Below are 19,969 nucleotides of genomic sequence, written 5' to 3'. Positions count from 1 at the left end.
CCACACACACACACAGAGGGTGTCACTTGTCCCGTCCCCCCCCCGCCGCTGATTTGTGCCTCTGCGAGTGAGATTCATGAGATCCTCCCGGGGCGATGTGGGGGGTAACGTGAGCCCCACCCCCCACTATCAACCCCCCCACTATCAACCCCTCCCCCCCACTATCACCCCCCCCCCCACGCTCGGCTATTTATTGCCTTGTCACCGCCTTCTCACTTAGCGTGTCGACACACACACTGACACACACACTGACACACACACTGACACACACACAGACACACACAGACATACACACACACACTGACACACTGCATCACACACACACACTGACACACACAGACACACACACTGACACACACTGCATCACACACACACTGCATCACTGAGACACACACACAGTGACACACACACACTAACACACAACAACAACCGCCATTCGCCACTAAGTGGCGGTGACGTCACCACGACGCTTGTGCCAGGCCATGTGCACCTTGAGGCCACGTGAAGTGTCGAACGCCCGCTGGCAGGAGGTCACGGGGCAGACCCAGGTGCCACGGGTCGACTGACTGAGATGACTGGCTGATGCACCACCTGTGCCCCCTACTGTGGCAACCTGCCGTGCTTTAGCCACCCGGCGCTCCGCTCGTTGTTGTGAGCGTCGCTCCTCCGCCTTCCGTTGTTGTTGGAGGGCGACTGCCTCCAACTGCCCAGTAGCATCCTTCACGAGCCTCCTCCACAGAGGCCGATCTTGACACCGCTGGTACCAGTCATCGGCAAGTCCCCTCAGCTCCACGTCCTCCTGTACCACATCACTCCATCTCTTCTCTAGCCCGTGCCGCGCCCGCTTAGCCCCCTCGATCCGGCCGAACAAAGGCTGTTTCGGCATGCGGTGGCTGGGCATGCGGGCTACATGACCCAGCCATCGCAGCCTTGCCTGCCGGAGGAGCTCACCGATGGGACCTTGCCCAGATCTTTCAAGGATTTGTGAGCTCCTCACACAATTCAGTCTGGTTAAACCCAGGATGGATCGTAGGCAGGCCAGCCTAAATGTTTCTAACCGGCGAAGATGTTCCATTAGGGGGGTCCACGTTTCGTAAGCGTAGAGAAGAGAGGGAATGACCGTGGCCGAGAAGACCTGAAGCTTAGTGCGGAGCGACAGACCAGGTAGCTTCCACACAGCGTTACGCAACCGATGAAAAGATATTGCCGCTCGACTGACTCGGAGTGAGACCTCTGCCGTTAAACTGGAGCCAGTCATAAGCACACTGCCCAGGTATGGGAAACTCTCCACTCTCTCCACAACTGCCTCATCACCGATTGGGAGTTGTGGGGGTGGAGTGTCCGATGGTACAAAATACCCAGGCAGGTGCTTAGTTTTGGTGGGGCTGATGGTAAGGCCCCACCTCTTAGTGGCACGCTCCAGTCTCAGCAACAGCGTCTCCAACTCCTCCTCTGACTGAGCAGCTATTACCAAATCATCAGCATACATAACGTGGTTGAGCAATAGGGAGCCATCCCTTGACCGCACCCGGGCATCGATCAGCCTCCCATTATATCTGTACCATATGGAGATTCCCCCGGTAGAGCTATTGAAGGCTTCACGAACTACGTGGTCAAAATAGATGTTAAATAATGTGGGAGCCAGAGGACATCCCTGTCGCACCCCAAGGTGTACAGGGAATGGCTCTGACTCCCGGCCACGTAGTTTTACCCGGGCCCGCTCACCATCATGAAGGTCCTTAATGATCGTGAGCAGAGGGTCAGGTACTCCAAAAGCACGAAGAACGACCCAGAGCCCAGGCCTACTGATGGTATCATAGGCCTTGACCAGGTCAATAAAGCAGAGATGTGGGTCTTGTTGGAATTCCCTACACCTCTGCTGTAGCAGACGGACAGAAAATATGGCATCTGTGCAGGACCGCCCTTTCCTGAAACCGCATTGGGGCTCCGCAAGCCTCTCCTTAGCGTGCCTGGCAAGGCGATGCTGAATAATCCTTGACAGGACCTTTCCCGGCACACTGAGGAGTGAGATGCCCCTGTAGTTGTTACAGTCTGTGCGGTCCCCCTTCTTAAAAAAGGGGGACCACCAGGGCATCCTTCCAATCCTGCGGAACCCGTCCAGTGGTCCAGACCGTTGTTATGATGTCATATAGGGCAGTCTGTGCACAAACGCCACCCTCCCTCAGCATTTCGCTTGGGAGATCATCTCTGCCCTCTGCCTTTCCTGGTCTCAGACTCCGGATCGCCTTCAGTACTTCCTCAACAGATGGCACCTCAGCCAGCCACTCACAGGGGGTGACTTCTTCCAATATTTGAGGCACCGCAGCCTCAGCAGGGTCATCCTCACTTTGTGCCACGATATTTTCCTGGCTGAGGGATTTTCCCTCCCCCAGGACCTCACAGAAATGCTCAGCAAATCTGCAAACCTGTTCCTGGGGGTCGGAGATTAGGTCACCGTTTTTTCCCCTAATCATGGTAATAGGTGTGGCACTGCAGATTACTTTTTTGATGGAGTTAAATAGAGATTTGTGATCACGGGCCACTGAGGCAGACTCCATTTCCTCAGCAACCCGCGACCACCACCCATCCTTGCAGCGCCTCACGGCTCTCCGAACCTCCGAGCGAAGGCTGCGGTAAGCCTCCTCATTCTCTGACGTGGGATTCTGTAGCCAATGACAGTGGGCCTGTCGCTTTTTCTCAACCATCCTGAACACCTCTGTCAGCCAGGGTCTCTGGGGAGGTCTGGACCGCGTACCCAAAGCAGCCATTGCAGCTGCATGAGTCACAGTCCTAAACCTCGCCCATTTACCCTCGACATCAGGAGGAGTCGGGGACGATGCCCATCCCAGCCGCAAGCGATGATGAAATTCTCGCTTGCAACTTTCATCAGATAACTGAGACCAGGCCATTTTAGGTTGGAATGGGTCCTGGGTGTACACCCACCACCGGAGTGGAAGAATGGCAGGCGCATCTTACAGATGACTAGTCGATGGTCAGAGGGCAGACTCACACACACACACTGACTCACACACAAAGATAAAAGACAAAGATCCCCCGTATAGCCTTGACAGACTGTTGGGGCAAGTGCTGTTAGCGAGCACCTATGAAGGCCGGAACGGTACACGAGGGGGTGGGTGGCCAGCACCACGCCCGACCGCCTTTGTCTCCCTAGTGGCAATGTTTACACACCGCACCAGGTACTCATTTGAGGCTGAGTCGACCTAGGGGAGGCCCGGGACCGGTTCAGATAATCGTCACTGGTGTTGGCCGTGAGCGGGAATCGAACCCGGGTCGCCAGGTTCATAGCGCAGCGCGCTAACCGCTACACTATCGCTCCCACACACACACACACTGTATCGCATCACACACACACACACACTGTATCACACACACACTGACTCACACACACACTGCATCACACACACTGCATCACACACACACACTGCATCACACACACACACTGCATCACACACACACACTGCATCACACACACACTGCATCACACACACACTGCATCACACACTGCATCTCACACACACACACACACTGCATCTCACACACACACACTGACTCACACACACTGCATCACACACACACACACTGCAGCACACACACACACACACTGCATCTCACACACACACACACTGACTCACACACACTGCATCACACACACACACACTGCAGCACACACACACACACTGCATCTCACACACACACTGCATCACACAAAGACAAACAAAAAAAGATCCCCCATATAGCCTTAACAGACTGTAGGGGCAAGTGCTGTTAGCGAGCACCTATGAAGGCCGGAACGGTACACGAGGGGGTGGGTGGCCAGCACCACGCCCGACCGCCTTTGTCTCCCTAGTGGCAATGTTTACACACCGCACCAGGCACTCATTTGAGGCTGAGTCGACCTAGGGGAGGCCCGGGACCGGTTCAGATACTCGTCACTGGTGTTGGCCGTGAGCGGGAATCGAACCCGGGTTGCCAGGTTCATAGCGCAGCGTAGCGCTAACCGCTACACTACCGCTCCCCACACTGCATCACACACACACTGACTCACACACATACTGCATCACACACACACACTGACTCACACACACACACTGCATCACTCACACACTGACTCACACACACACACTGATTCACACACACACACTGCATCACACACACACACTGACTCACACACACACTGCATCACACACACACACACTGCATCACACACACACACACTGCATCACACACACACACTGCATCACACACACACACTGCATCACACACACACTGACTCACACACACACTGCATCACACACACACTGACTCACACACACACTGCATCACACACACACTGCATCACTCACACACTGACTCACACACACACACTGATTCACACACACACACTGCATCACACACACACACTGACTCACACACACACACACTGCATCACACACACACACTGACTCACACATACACGGACTCACACACACACTGCATCACACACACACTGACACACACAAACACTGTATCACACACACACACTGACACACACACACTGCATCACACACACACTGACTCACACACACACACTGCATCACACACACACACTGCATCACACACACACACTGCATCACACACACACACACTGCATCACACACACACACTGCATCTCACACACACACACTGCATCACACACACACACACTGCATCACACACACACTGACTCACACACACACTGACTCACACACACACTGCATCACACACACACTGCATCACACTCACACACACTGCATCACACACACACACACTGCATCACACACACACTGACTCACACACACACACTGACTCACACACACACACTGACTCACACACACACACGGACTCACACACTCACACACACACACTGACACACACACACTGCATCACACACACACACTGACACACACACACTGACACACACACATACACACTGACTCACACACACACTGACTCACACACACACGGACTCACACACTCACACACACACACACTGACTCACACACACACACTGACTCACACACTGACTCACACACACACACTGACACACTCACACACACACACTGACTCACACACTGACTCACACACACACACTGACACACTCACACACACACTCACACACACACACTGACTCACACACTGACTCACACACTGACTCACACACACACACTCACACACTGACTCACACACACACACTGACACACTCACACACACACTCACACACTCACACACACACACTGACTCACACACTGACTCACACACACACTCACACACTGACTCACACACACACTGACACACTCACACACACACTCACACACTCACACACACACACTGACTCACACACTGACTCACACACACTCACACACACACACACTGACTCACACACTGACTCACACACACACACACACTCACACACTGACTCACACACACACACTGACACACTCACACACTCACACACACACTCACACACACACACTGACTCACACACTTACTCACACACACGCACACACACACACACTGACTCACACACTGACTCACACACACACACACTCACACACTGACTCACACACACACTGACACTCACACACACACTCACACACAGACACACACTGACTCACACACTGACTCACACACACACACTGACTCACACACTGACTCACACACTGACTCACACACTGACTCACACACACACTCACACACTGACTCACACACACACACTGACTCACACACTGACACACACACACACACTGACACACACACACTGACTCACACTGACTCACACTGACTCACACACACACTCACACACACACACTGACTCACACTCACACACTGACTCACACACACTGCATCACACACACACTGACTCACTCACACACACACACTGACTCACACACACATACACACTGACTCACACACTGACTCACACACACACACTGACACACACACTCACACTGACTCACACACTGACTCTGTCACTGCGTTCTGCGAGGCGCCGTGAACCAACGCAGCGGTGGGATCGATGGGACGGGGGGGGAGGGGGTTGAAGGGGGTGGGGGTGATTTGGGGGGGTGGTGGTGTCCATGGCAACGGTGGTGGTTTCTATGGTAACGGTGATGGTTGTCGTATCAATAGTAATAGTGGTGTCCATGGCAACGGTGGTGGTTTCTATGGTATCGGTGATGGTGGTGGTCGAATCCATAGCAATAGTGGTGTCCATGGCAACGGTGGTGGTCGTATCCATAGTAATAGTGGTGTCCATGGCAACGGTGGTGGTCGTATCCATAGTAATAGTGGTGTCCATGGTAACGGTGGTGGTGTCCATGGTAACGGTGGTGATGATAGTGGTGTCCATGGTAACGGTGATGATGATAGTGGTGTCCATGGTAACGGTGGTGATGATAGTGGTGTCCATGGTAACGGTGGTGATGATGGTGGTGTCCATGGTAACGGTGTGATGATAGTGGTGTCCATGGTAACGGTGATGATGATAGTGGTGTCCATGGTAACGGTGGTGATGATAGTGGTGTCCATGGTAACGGTGGTGATGATGGTGGTGTCTATGGTAACGGTGGTGATGATAGCGGTTTCCATGGTAACGGTGGTGATGATGGTGGTGTCCATGGTAACGGTGGTGATGATAGTGGTGTCCATGGTAACAGTGGTGATGATAGCGGTGTCCATGGTAACGGTGGTGATGATAACGGTGTCCATGGTAACGGTGGTGATGATAACGGTGTCCATGGTAACCGTGATGTTAGTGGTGTCCATGGTAACAGTGGTGATGATAGCGGTGTCCATGGTAACGGTGGTGATGATAGCGGTGTCCATGGTAACAGTGGTGATGGTGACGGTGATGATAGTCGTGTGCATGGTAACGGTGGTGATGATAGCGGTGTCCATGGTAACAGTGGTGATGGTGACGGTGGTGATGATAGCGGTGTCCATGGTAACGGTGGTGATGATAGTGGTGTCCATGGTAACGGTAGTGGTGTCCATAGTAACGGTGGTGATGATAACGGTCTCCATGGTAACGGTGGTGATGATAGTGGTGTCCATGGTAACGGTGGTGATGATGGCGGTGTCCATGGTAACGGTGGTGATGATAGTGGTGTCCATGGTAACGGTGGTGGTGATAGTGGTGTCCATGGTAACGGTGGTGATGATAACGGTCTCCATGGTAACGGTGGTGATGATAGTGGTGTCCATGGTAACCGTGATGATGGTAACGGTGGTGATGATAGCGGTGTCCATGGTAACGGTGGTGATGATAGCGGTGTCCATGGTAACGTTGGTGGTGATAGTGGTGTCCATGGTAACGGTGGTGATGATAGCGGTGTCCATGGTAACGGTGGTGGTGATAGCGGTGTCCATGGTAACGGTGGTGATGATAGTGGTGTCCATGGTAACCGTGATAGTGGTGTCCATGGTAACGGTGGTGATGATAGTGGTGTCCATGGTAACAGTGGTGATGGTAACGGTGGTGATGATAGCGGTGTCCATGGTAACGGTGGTGATGATAGTGGTGTCCATGGTAACGGTGGTGATGATAGCGGTGTCCATGGTAACGGTGATGATAGCGGTGTCCATGATAACCGTGATGATGATAGTGGTGTCCATGGTAACGGTGGTGATGATAGTGGTGTCCATGGTAACAGTGGTGATGATAGTGGTGTCCATGGTAACGGTGATGATGATAGTGGTGTCCATGGTAACGGTGGTGATAGTGGTGTCCATGGTAACGGTGATGATGATAGTGGTGTCCATGGTAACCGTGATGATAGTCGTGTCCATGGTAACGGTGATGATAGTGGTCTCCATGGTAACGGTGGTGATGATAGTGGTGTCCATGGTAACCGTGATGATGATAGTGGTGTCCATGGTGACTGTGATGTTAGTGGTGTCCATGGTAACGGTGGTGATGATAGTGGTGTCCATGGTAACGGTGATGTTAGTGGTGTCCATGGTAACGGTGATGTTAGTGGTGTCCATTGTAACGGTGATGATAGTGGTGTCCATGGTAACGGTGATGATGATAGTGGTGTCCATGGTAACGGTGATGATGATAGTGGTGTCCATGGTAACGGTGGTGATGATAGTGGTGTCCATGGTAACGGTGATGTTAGTGGTGTCCATGGTAACGGTGATGATGCTAGTGGTGTCCATGGTAACCGTGATGATAGTGGTGTCCATGGTAACGGTGATGCTAGTGGTGTCCATGGTAACGGTGGTAACGATGGTAACGTTCGTGTGTGCTCACTCGGTTAGCCGAGTTCTGATTCCCGCTCACGGCCACCAACAACAGCGATGGCGATTATCTGAACCGGTCCCGGACCTCCCCTAGGTCGACTCAGCCTGAAATGAGTAGCTGTTGCGGTGTGTAAACGTCGCCACTGGGGGAGAGACAAAGGCGGCCGGGCGTGGTGCTGGCCACCCACCCCCCCCGTGTCCCGTGCCGGCATTCATAGGTGCTGCTCGCTAACAGCACTTGCCCCTAGAGTCTGTGAAGGGTATATGGGGGATCTTTATCTTTGTGTGTGTGCACACGTAAATATGTGTGTGTGTGTGTACGACAACGGAGGGCGGAGGAGCGACGCTCACAACAACAAGCAGAGCACGGGGTGGCTAAAGCACGGCAGGTTGGCACAGTAGGGGGCACAGGTGGTGCATCAGCCAGTCATCTCAGTCAGTCGACCCGTGGCACCTGGATCTGCCCCGTGACCTCCTGCCAGCGGGCGTTCGACACTTCACGTGGCCTCAGGGTGCACATAGCCTGGCACAAGCGTCGTGGTGATGTCACCGCCACTTAGTGGCGAATGGCGGTTGTTGTGTGCGAGTGTGGGTGTGTGTATATGAGAGTGTGTGTGTATATGAGAGTGTGTGTGTATGAGTGTGTGTGTATACGAGTGTAAATGTGTGTATGAGTGTGAGTGTGTGTATATGAGTGTGTGTGTATACGAGTGTAAATGTGTGTGTGAGTGTGTGTATATGAGTGTGAGTGTGTGTATATGAGTGTAAATGTGTATATATGAGTGTGTGTGTACGAGTGTAAGTGTGTGTATATGAGAGTGTGTGTGTGTACGAGTGTGAGTGTGTGTATATGAGTGTGAGTGTGTGTATATGAGTGTATGTGTATATATATGTGTGTGTACGAGTGTAAGTGTGTGTATATGAGAGTGTGTGTGTGTACGAGTGTGAGTGTGTGTATGAGTGTGTGTGTGTACGAGTGTGAGTGTGTGTACATGAGTGTATGTGTATATATGAGTGTATGTGTGTGTACGAGTGTAAGTGTGTGTATATGAGAGTGTGTGTGTACGAGTGTGAGGGTGTGTATATGAGTGTGTGTGTATACGAGTGTGAGTGTGTGTATATGAGTGTGTGTGTGCGAGTGTGAGTGTGTATATGAGTGTGTGTGTACGAGTGTGAGTGTGTATATGAGTGTGTGTGTACGAGTGTGAGTGTGTGTATATGAGTGTGTGTATATAAGTGTATGTGTGTGCGAGTGTGAGTGTGTGTATATGAGTGTGTGTGTACGAGTGTGTGTGTGTACGAGTGTGTGTGTACGAGTGTGAGTGTGTGTGTGCAAGTGTGAGTGTGTGTATATGAGTGTGTGTGTGTGTGCGAGTGTGAGTGTGTATATGAGTGTGTGTGTGTACGAGTGTGAGTGTGTATATGAGTGTATGTGTGTGTGTATATGAGTGTGAGTGTGTGTATATGAGTGTGTATATGAGTGTGTGTGTACGAGTGTGAGTGTGTATATGAGTGTATGTGTGTGTGAGTGTGTGTATATAAGTGTATGTGTGTGCGAGTGTGTGTGTATATGAGTGTGAGTGTGTGTATATATGAGTGTGTGTGTATACGAGTGTGAGTGTGTATATGAGTGTGTGTGTATACGAGTGTGTATATGAGTGTGTGTGTGTACGAGTGTGAGTGTGTATATGAGTGTGTGTGTGTACGAGTGTGAGTGTGTGTATATGAGTGTGTGTACGAGTGTGAGTGTGTGTATATGAGTGTGTGTATATGAGTGTGTGTGTGTGCGAATATGAGTGTGTGTATATGAGTGTGTGTGAGTGTGAGTGTGTGTATATGAGTGTGTGTGTATACGAGTGTGTGTATATGAGTGTGTATATGAGTGTGTGTGTGTGTGTACGAGTGTGAGTGTGTGTATATGAGTGTGTGTGTGCGAGTGTGAGTGTGTGTGTGCGAGTGTGAGTGTGTGTATATGAGTGTATGTGTGTGTGTGCGAGTGTGTGTGTATATGAGTGTGTGTATGTGTGTGCGAGTGTAATTTCCCTGTAATGTATTGCGATCAATGGGCAGGGTTCCTCTGACCAGTGGCTCATCCCTGAAGGATGCAGCCCCCCCTCGCCCCCCCCCTCTCGCCCCCCCCCTCGCCCCCCCCTCGCGCCCCTCCCCCTCACGCCCCCTCGACTAACGAGGCCGGATCAATCGATAGCCGAGTCACGGATTCCAGCACACTGCACTTAACCCGTCACAGTGTCTGCCTCGCCTCATCCATACCCCTCAACTACTCACTCACCTACTCACTCACTCACCTACTCACTCACTCACTCACCTACTCACTCACTCACCTACTCACTCACTCACTCACCTACTCACTCACCTACTCACTCACCTACTCACTCACCTACTCACTCACCTACTCACTCACCTACTCACTCACCTACTCACTCACCTACTCACTCGCCTACTCACTCATCTACTCACTCACTCACTCACCTACTCACTCACTCACCTACTCACTCACTCACCTACTCACTCACTCACCTACTCACTCACCTACTCACTCACCTACTCCCTCACCTACTCACTCGCTCACCTACTCACTCACCTACTCACTCACTCACCTACTCACTCACCTACTCACTCACTCACCTACTCACTCACCTACTCACTCGCCTACTCACTCATCTACTCACTCACTCACCTACTCACTCACCTACTCACTCACTCACCTACTCACTCACCTACTCACTCACTTATCTACTCACTCACTCACCTACTCACTCACTCACTCACCTACTCACTCACTCACCTACTCACTCACTCACCTACTCACTCACTCACCTACTCACTCACCTACTCACTCACCTACTCCCTCACCTACTCACTCGCTCACCTACTCACTCACCTATTCACTCACTCACTCACCTGCTCACTCACTAACTCACCTACTCACTCACCTACTCACTCACCTACTCACTCACCTACTCACTCACTCACCTGCTCACTCACTCACTCACCTACTCACTCACTCACCTACTCACTCACTCACCTACTCACTCACCTACTCACTCACTCACCTACTCACTCACCTACTCACTCACCTACTCCCTCACCTACTCACTCGCTCACCTACTCGCTCACCTATTCACTCACCTGCTCACTCACTAACTCACCTACTCACTCACCTACTCACTCACCTACTCACTCACCTACTCACTCACTCACCTGCTCACTCACTCACTCACCTACTCACTCACTCACCTACTCACTCACTCACCTACTCACTCACCTACTCACTCACTCACCTACTCACTCACCTACTCACTCACCTACTCACTCACCTACTCACCTACTCACTCGCTCACCTACTAACTCACCTACTCACTCGCTCGCCTACTCACTCACCTACTCACTCGTTCACCTACTCGCTCACCTACTCACTCGCTCACCTACTCACTCACCTACTCACTCACTCACCTACTCACCTACTCACCCGTCTCATCCATACTGCTCACTCGTCCGCTCACCCACACGCTCACCCACCCGCTCACCCTTGTCTCACTCACCCACTCGCTCACCCACTCACTCACCCCCTCACCCGCTCACCCTTGTCTCACCCACTCACCAACCCACTCACCCACACACTCACCCACTCACTCACCCACTCACTCACACGCTCACCCTTGTCTCACCCACTCACCAACCCACTCATCAACCTACTCACCCACTCACTCACCCACTCACTCACCCGGTAACAAAGTTGTAGCGTGGCGCTAACCGCTGCACCACCGCTCCCCACACACCACGCGGCAAAGACAAAGGTCCCCCGTGTAGCCTCTAACAGACTGTCGGGGCAAGTGCTGTTGCCGCTGTTGGGATCTCAGTCTCCCTGCATAGATTCTGCTGACTGCACTTGCCCCTGCAGCCTGGTAGAGGCTACACGGGGGACCTTTGTCTTTGTGCTGCGTCCCCACCCACCACCTCCCATCCTACCACCCTTCCCCCCACCACCAACACCACCCCCCTCCACCACCCCCCACCACTACCACCACCACTACCACCACCACTACCACCACCTTTCCCCCCACAATCACCCCCCACCACTACCACCACCCCCCTCCACCACCCTTCCCCCCACCACCAACACCACCCCCCTCCACCACCCTTCCCCCCACCACCACCACCCCCCACCACTACCCCCACCACTCTTCCTCCCACCACCACTACCACCACCTTTCCCCCCACAACCACCCCCCACCACTACCACCACCCCCCTCCACCACCCTTCCCCCCACCACCAACACCACCCCCCTCCACCACTCCCCACCACTACCCCCACCACTCTTCCCACCACTACCACCACCTTTCCCCCCACAACCACCCCCCACCACTACCACCACCCCCCTCCACCACCCTTCCCCCCACCACCACCACCCCCCCACAACCCTTCCCCCCACCCCCCCCACCACGGTGTGTGTGGTGGTGCCGTGCTGGATGTCAGATGCGGCACTTCAACCCCTCAGCGTCTCTCTCTCGATCCTTTGTCACGTCACGTGCCGGTGTATGTGTGGTGGTGTGGTGTGTGTATGGTGTGTGTGGTGTGTATGGTGTGTGCCAGTGTGTGTGTGTGGTGTGTGTGTCAGTGTGTGGTGGTGTGTGTGTGGTGTGTGTGTGGTGTGTATGGTGTGTGTGCCAGTGTGTGTGTGTGGTGGTGTGTGTGTGGTGGTGTGGTGTGTGTGTGTGTAGTGTGTGTGTGTTTGGTGTGTGTGTGGTGTGGTGTGTGTGTACTGTGTGTGTGTTGTGTACTGTGTGTGTGGTGGTGTGTGTGTGGTGGTGTGTGGTGGTGTGTGTGTGTGTGTGTCAGTGTGTGTGTGTGTCACTGTGTGTGTACTGTGTGTGTACTGTGTGTGTATAGGTGCTGTGTGTGTGTGCTGTGCGTGTGTGTGCTGTGCGTGTGTGTGTGGTGGTGTGTGTGTGGTGGTGTGTGTGTGTCGGTGTGTGTGTGTCGGTGTGTGTGTACTGTGTCACTGTGTGTGTACTGTGTGTGTATAGGTGCTGTGTGTGTGTGTGTTGTGTACTGTGTGTGTGTACTGTGTGTGTATAGGTGCTGTGTGTGTGTGCTGTGCGTGTGTGTCGTCACGAAGGTGATGGTGATCTCATGCCCCCCACCCCATGCTCCCCTCCTCCTTGTGCTATCGAGTCGATGTGTGGTGTAGTGTGTGTGGTGTGTGTATGGTGTGTGTGGTGTGTATGGTGTGTGTGGTGTGTATGGTGTGTGTGTGCCAGTGTGTGTGTGTCAGTGTGTGTTGTGTGTGTGTGGTGGTGTGTGTGTGGTGGTGTGTGTGTGTAGTGTGTGTGGTGTGTACTGTGTGTGTGGTGTGTGTGTGTACTGTGTGGGTGTACTGTGTTTGTGTGTGTTGTGTACTGTGTGTGTACTGTGTGTGTATAGGTGCTGTGTGTATAGGTGCTGTGCGTGTGTGTGTGGTGGTGTGTGTGTGTAGTGTGTGTGTGGTGTGTACTGTGTGTGTACTGTGTGTGTACTGTGTGTGTGTGGTGTGTGTGTGTGTGGTGGTGTGTCAGTGTGTGTGTGTGTCAGTGTGTGTGTGTTGTGTACTGTGTGTGTACTGTGTGTGTATAGGTGCTGTGTGTGTGTGCTGTGCGTGTGTGTCGGTGTGTGTGTACTGTGTACTGTGTGTGTACTGTGTGTGTGGTGTGTACTGTGTGTGTATAGGTGCTGTGTGTGTGGTGGTGTGTGTGTGTCAGTGTGTGTGTGTACTGTGTACTGTGTGTGTACTGTGTGTGTATAGGTGCTGTGTGTGTGTGTGCTGTGCGTGTGTGTCGTCACGAAGGTGATCTCATGCCCCCCACCCCATGCTCCCCTCCTCCTTGTGCTATCGAGTCGATGACTCCCGTGGGCGTCTCGCTATACGGGGGTTAAGTAAATAAAGGACATCGATCACTGCCGATATTTATCCGGTGGTGACGGAACTCCAGCCACATCGGACGGTGGGGGGGGTGGTGGCGGGGGTGGTGGGGGGGTGGTGGGGATGGTAGTGGGGGGGTGGTGGTGGTGGGGGGGTGGTAGTGGGGGGGTGGTGGTGGGGGGGTGGGTGGTGGTGGGGGGGGTGGGACATATTCTGCCTTTTGAAAGGGGCCGTGTACAACGTCGCTTTTTGTGTGGGTGAGCGTGCGAGTGGGCGCTCACTCCCTCACCACTCACTCACCACTCACTCACCACTCCTCCCTCACCACCCACTCACCACCCCTCCCTCTCCCTCCCTCTTCTCCCTCACCACTCACTCACCACTCACTCACCACCCCTCCCTCTTCTCCCTCACCACTCACTCACCACTCACTCACCACTCACTCACCACCCCTCCCTCTTCTCCCTCACCACTCACTCACCACTCACTCACCACCCACTCACCACCCCCCCTCTCCTCCCTCACCACTCACTCACCACTCACTCACCACTCACCTCCCTCCCTCACCACTCACTCACCACTCACTCACTACCCCTCCCTCCCACTCCTCCCTCACCACTCACTCACCACTCACTCACCACCCCTCCCTCTCCCTCCCTCTTCTCCCTCACCACTCACTCACCACTCACTCACCACTCCTCCCTCACCACCCACTCACCACCTCTCCCTCCCTCTCCTCCCTCACCACTCACTCACCACTCCTCCCTCTTCTCCCTCACCACTCACTCACCACCCCCCCTCTCCCTCCCTCCCTCCCTCTCCTCCCTCACCACTCACCACCTCTCCCTCCCTCTCCTCCCTCACCACCCACTCACCACCTCTCCCTCCCTCCCTCTCCTCCCTCACCACTCACCACCTCTCCCTCCCTCTCCTCCCTCACCACCCACTCACCACCCCCCCTCTCCCTCCCTCCTTCTCCTCCCTCACCACTCCCTCACCACCTCTCCCTCCCTCTCCTCCCTCACCACTCACTCACCACCCCCCCCTCTCCCTCCCTCTCCTCCCTCACCACCCCCCTCTCCCTCCCTCTCTCTCCCTCACCACTCACTCACCACCTCTCCCTCCCTCCCACTCCTCCCTCACCACTCACTCACCACTCACCACCCCCCCCCTCTCCCTCCCTCACCACCCCCCCCTCCCCCTCCCTCTCCTCAGAACATCGCCGGCATCCCAGACGACGTCAAGGAGCTCTACAAGACCGTCTGGGAGATCTCGCAGAAGACCATCATCAAGATGGCCGCCGATCGTGGAGCCTTCATTGACCAGAGCCAGTCGCTGAACATTCACGTTGCAGAGCCCAACTACGGCAAGCTCACCAGCATGCACTTCTACGGCTGGAAGCAGGTGAGCTGCTCACCCGCTCGCTCACCCGCTCGCTCACCGGCTTGCTCACCCACCCACTCACTCACCTACCCACCCACTCACTCACCCACCCACCCATTCGCTCGCTCACCGGCTCGCTCACCGGCTCGCTCACCGGCTCGCTCACCCACCCACTCACTCACCTACTCACTCACCCACCCGCCCGCTCGCCCACCCACCCACTCGCTCGCTCACCCACTCACTCACCCACTCACTCGCCCACCCACTCACTCACCCACTCACTCACTCACCCACTCACTCACCCACTCACTCGCCCACCCACTCACTCACCCACTCACTCACTCACCTACTCACTCACTCACCCAGTCACTCACCCGCTCACTCACCCGCCCACTCACTCACTCACCCACTCACTCGCCCACCCACTCACTCACCCACTCACTCACTCACTCGCCTACTCACTCACTCACCCACTCGCCCACCCGCTCACTCACCCACTCACTCGCCCACTCTACTCGCCCACTCGCTCACTCACCCACTCATCTGCCCGCCCGCTCACCCGCCCGCCGCGCTCACCCGTGCTCCGTGCGTGTGTGCACGGCGTCCCCAGGGGCTGAAGACCGGCATGTACTACCTCCGCACCAAGGCAGCCGCCAGCCCCATCCAGTTCACCCTGGACAAGGAGATGCTGAGAGCCACCGACGCCGCCGAGGCCGCCGACGCCGCGGCCGCCGCCACCGCCGGCGGCGTTGGCGACGTCACCGCGGCCGAGGCGAACTTGGCAGCGATGGTGTGCTCCCTGGACAACAAGGAATCCTGTCTCATGTGCAGCTCCTAGCACCGTCTCTGTCTCTCCTAGCCCTGTCTCTCTCTGTCTCATGTGCAGCTCCTAGCCCTGTCTCTCTGTCTGTGTCCTAGCCCTGTCTCTCTCTGTGTCCTAGCCCTGTCTCTCTCTGTCTCTCCTAGCCCTGTCTATGTCTCTCCTAGCCCTGTCTCATGTGCAGCTCCTAGCCCTGTCTGTGTCTGTGACCTAGCCCTGTCTCTCTCTGTGTCCTAGCCCTGTCTCTCTCTGTCTCTCCTAGCCCTGTCTATGTCTCTCCTAGCCCTGTCTCATGTGCAGCTCCTAGCCCTGTCTCTGTCTGTGTCCTAGCCCTGTCTCTCTCTCTGTCTCTCCTAGCCCTGTCTCTCTGTCTCCCCTAGCCCTGTCTCATGTGCAGCTCCTAGCCCTGTCTCATGTGCAGCTCCTAGCCCTGTCTCTGTCTGTCTCTCCTAGCCCTGTCTCTCTCTGTGTCCAAGCCCTGTCTCTGTCTGTCTCTCCTAGCCCTGTCTCTCTCTGTGTCCTAGCCCTGTCTCTCTCTGTCTCTCCTAGCCCTGTCTATGTCTCTCCTAGCCCTGTCTCATGTGCAGCTCCTAGCCCTGTCTCTGTCTGTGTCCTAGCCCTGTCTCATGTGCAGCTCCTAGCCCTGTCTCTCTGTCTGTCTCTCCTAGCCCTGTCTCAAGTGCAGCTCCTAGCCCTGTCTCTCTCTCTGTCTCTCCTAGCCCTGTCTCATGTGCAGCTCCTAGCCCTGTCTCTGTCTGTGTCCTAGCCCTGTCTCTGTGTCCTAGCCCTGTCTCTGTCTGTGTCCTAGCCCTGTCTCTGTCTGTCTCCTAGCCCTGTCTCTGTCTGTGTCCTAGCCCTGTCTCTCTGTCTGTCTCATAGCCCTGTCTCTGTCTGTCTCCTAGCCCTGTCTCTGTGTCCTAGCCCTGTCTCTGTCTGTGTCCTAGCCCTGTCTCTGTCTGTGTCCTAGCCCTGTCTCTGTCTGTCTCCTAGCCCTGTCTGTCTGTATCCTAGCCCTGTCTCTGTCTGTGTCCTAGCCCTGTCTCTGTCTGTCTCCTAGCCCTGTCTCTGTCTGTCTCCTAGCCCTGTCTGTCTCCTAGCCCTGTCTCTGTCTGTGTCCTAGCCCTGTCTCTGTCTGTGTCCTAGCCCTGTCTCTGTCTGTCTCCTAGCCCTGTCTCTGTCTGTCTCCTAGCCCTGTCTGTCTCCTAGCCCTGTCTCTGTCTGTGTCCTAGCCCTGTCTCTGTCTGTCTCCTAGCCCTGTCTCTGTCTGTATCCTAGCCCTGTCTCTGTCTGTCTCCTAGCCCTGTCTGTCTGTGTCCTAGCCCTGTCTCTGTCTGTGTCCTAGCCCTGTCTCTGTCTGTGTCCCTAGCCCTGTCTCTGTCTGTCTCTCCTAGCCCTGTCTCTGTCTGTCTCCTAGCCCTGTCTCTGTCTGTCTCCTAGCCCTGTCTCTGTCTGTCTCCTAGCCCTGTCTGTCTCCTAGCCCTGTCTGTGTCCTAGCCCTGTCTCTGTCTGTCTCCTAGCCCTGTCTCTGTCTGTCTCCTAGCCCTGTCTCTGTCTGTCTCCTAGCCCTGTCTCTGTCTGTCTCCTAGCCCTGTCTCTGTCTGTCTCCTAGCCCTGTCTCTGTCTGTGTCCTAGCCCTGTCTCTGTCTGTGTCCTAGCCCTGTCTCTGTCTGTGTCCTAGCCCTGTCTCTGTCTGTCTCCTAGCCCTGTCTCTGTCTGTCTCCTAGCCCTGTCTGTCTCCTAGCCCTGTCTCTGTCTGTGTCCTAGCCCTGTCTCTGTCTGTCTCCTAGCCCTGTCTCTGTCTGTATCCTAGCCCTGTCTCTGTCTGTCTCCTAGCCCTGTCTGTCTGTGTCCTAGCCCTGTCTCTGTCTGTGTCCTAGCCCTGTCTCTGTCTGTGTCCCTAGCCCTGTCTCTGTCTGTCTCTCCTAGCCCTGTCTCTGTCTGTCTCCTAGCCCTGTCTGTCTCCTAGCCCTGTCTGTGTCCTAGCCCTGTCTCTGTCTGTCTCCTAGCCCTGTCTCTGTCTGTCTCCTAGCCCTGTCTCTGTCTGTCTCCTAGCCCTGTCTCTGTCTGTCTCCTAGCCCTGTCTCTGTCTGTCTCCTAGCCCTGTCTGTCTCCTAGCCCTGTCTGTCTGTCTCCTAGCCCTGTCTCTGTCACCTAGCCCTGTCTGTCTCCTAGCCCGGTCTCTGTCTGTGTCCTAGCCCTGTCTCTGTCTGTGTCCTAGCCCTGTCTCTCTGTGTCCTAGCCCTGTCTCTCTGTGTCCTAGCCCTGTCTCTGTCTGTCTCCTAGCCCTGTCTCTGTCTGTCTCCTAGCCCTGTCTGTGTCCTAGCCCTGTCTCTGTCACCTAGTCCTGTCTCTCTGTCTCCTAGCCCTGTCTGTCTGTCTCTCCTAGCCCTGTCTCTGTCTGTCTCCTAGCCCTGTCTCTGTCTGTCTCGTGAGGGAAGGTGGAGGGGAGGGATGGAGGGTGAGGAGAGAGGAGTGGAAGGGAGGGAGAGACGAGGGGGGAGTGGCGTGCCGTGGTGGGTGGGGGGGTGGTGCCGTGCCTCGTGAAGCTTGTGCTGGGCGGCGGTGGCGTTGTGACCCTCCCCCCCGCGCTCTCTCTCTCCGTGTTGCGTTGCTTTGACGAGGCCATTAAAGTTTACTGGTTGTGGTTGTTTCCATCCTCCTACCTGCCGGGTCTACTCGTACATTATTTTATTTTTAAAATTCCCCTCCCCCCGGTGTCCCACACTCAGCTTCCCACTTCTAGCCCCGCCCACTCCCCCCTCCCTCTCTCTCCCACTTCTAGCCCCGCCCACACCCTCCCCTCTCCCACTTCTAGCCCCACCCACTCAACCCCTCTCTCCCACTTCTAGCCCCGCCCACACCCCTCCCCTCTCCCACTTCTAGCCCCGCCCACACCCCTCCCCTCTCCCACTTCTAGCCCCGCCCACTCCCCCCCCAGCCTCAATTCCTCTCCCCCAAGCACTCACACAGCCCCCCCTACCCCCCCTCTCCCACTTCTAGCCCCGCCCACTCTCCCCCCTCTCTCCCACTTCTAGCCCCGCCCACCCTCCCTCTCTCCCACTTCTAGCCCCGCCCATTCCCCCCTCTCTCCCACTTCTAGCCCCGCCTACTCCCCCCCCCACCAGCCTCACTTCCTCTCCCCCAAGCACTCACACAGCCCCCCCCCTACCCCACAGCCCCCCCCCCCTCTCTCTCCCCCCTTGCTCCTCCCCCTTTTCTTACCTATATACAGTGAGGGGAAAAAGTATTTGATCCCCTGCTGATTTTGTACGTTTTCCCACTGACAAAGAAATGATCGGTCTATAATTTTAATGGTAGGTTTATTTGAACAGTGAGAGACGGAATAACAACAACAAAAATCCAGAAAAACGCGTGTCAATAATGTTATAAATTGATTTGCATTTTAATGAGGGAAATAAGTATTTGACCCCCTCTCAATCAGAAAGATTTCTGGCTCCCAGGTGTCTTTTATACAGGTAACGAGCTGAGATTAGGAGCACAATCTTAAAGGGAGTGCTCCTAATCTCAGTTGGTTACCTGTATAAAAGACACCTGTCCACAG

General features: G+C 54.8%; 1 protein-coding gene across 3 annotated transcripts in view; it reads left to right on the top strand.

The window, feature by feature from the left end:
* RRM1 (ribonucleotide reductase catalytic subunit M1) overlaps window positions 1-19,069 on the top strand; it is a 350,107-nt gene extending 331,038 nt beyond the window's left edge. For all 3 annotated transcript variants that reach the window (XM_076056594.1, XM_076056595.1, XM_076056596.1), the window contains 2 exons: window positions 15,420-15,608; window positions 16,198-19,069. In XM_076056594.1, coding sequence (XP_075912709.1) covers window positions 15,420-15,608; window positions 16,198-16,425 — 417 coding nt within the window. In that variant the 3' untranslated portion in view covers window positions 16,426-19,069. The remainder of the gene's footprint in view (window positions 1-15,419; window positions 15,609-16,197) is intronic.
* Window positions 19,070-19,969: the final 900 nt, after the last annotated feature.

The sequence above is a fragment of the Petromyzon marinus genome, chromosome 76, assembly GCF_048934315.1.
Source record: "Petromyzon marinus isolate PM22_M1 ecotype Great Lakes invasive population chromosome 76, UKy_Petmar_22M1.pri1.0, whole genome shotgun sequence".
In the NCBI taxonomy this organism is placed as follows: domain Eukaryota; kingdom Metazoa; phylum Chordata; class Hyperoartia; order Petromyzontiformes; family Petromyzontidae; genus Petromyzon; species Petromyzon marinus.
This window is presented reverse-complemented; position numbering and strand designations above follow the sequence as displayed.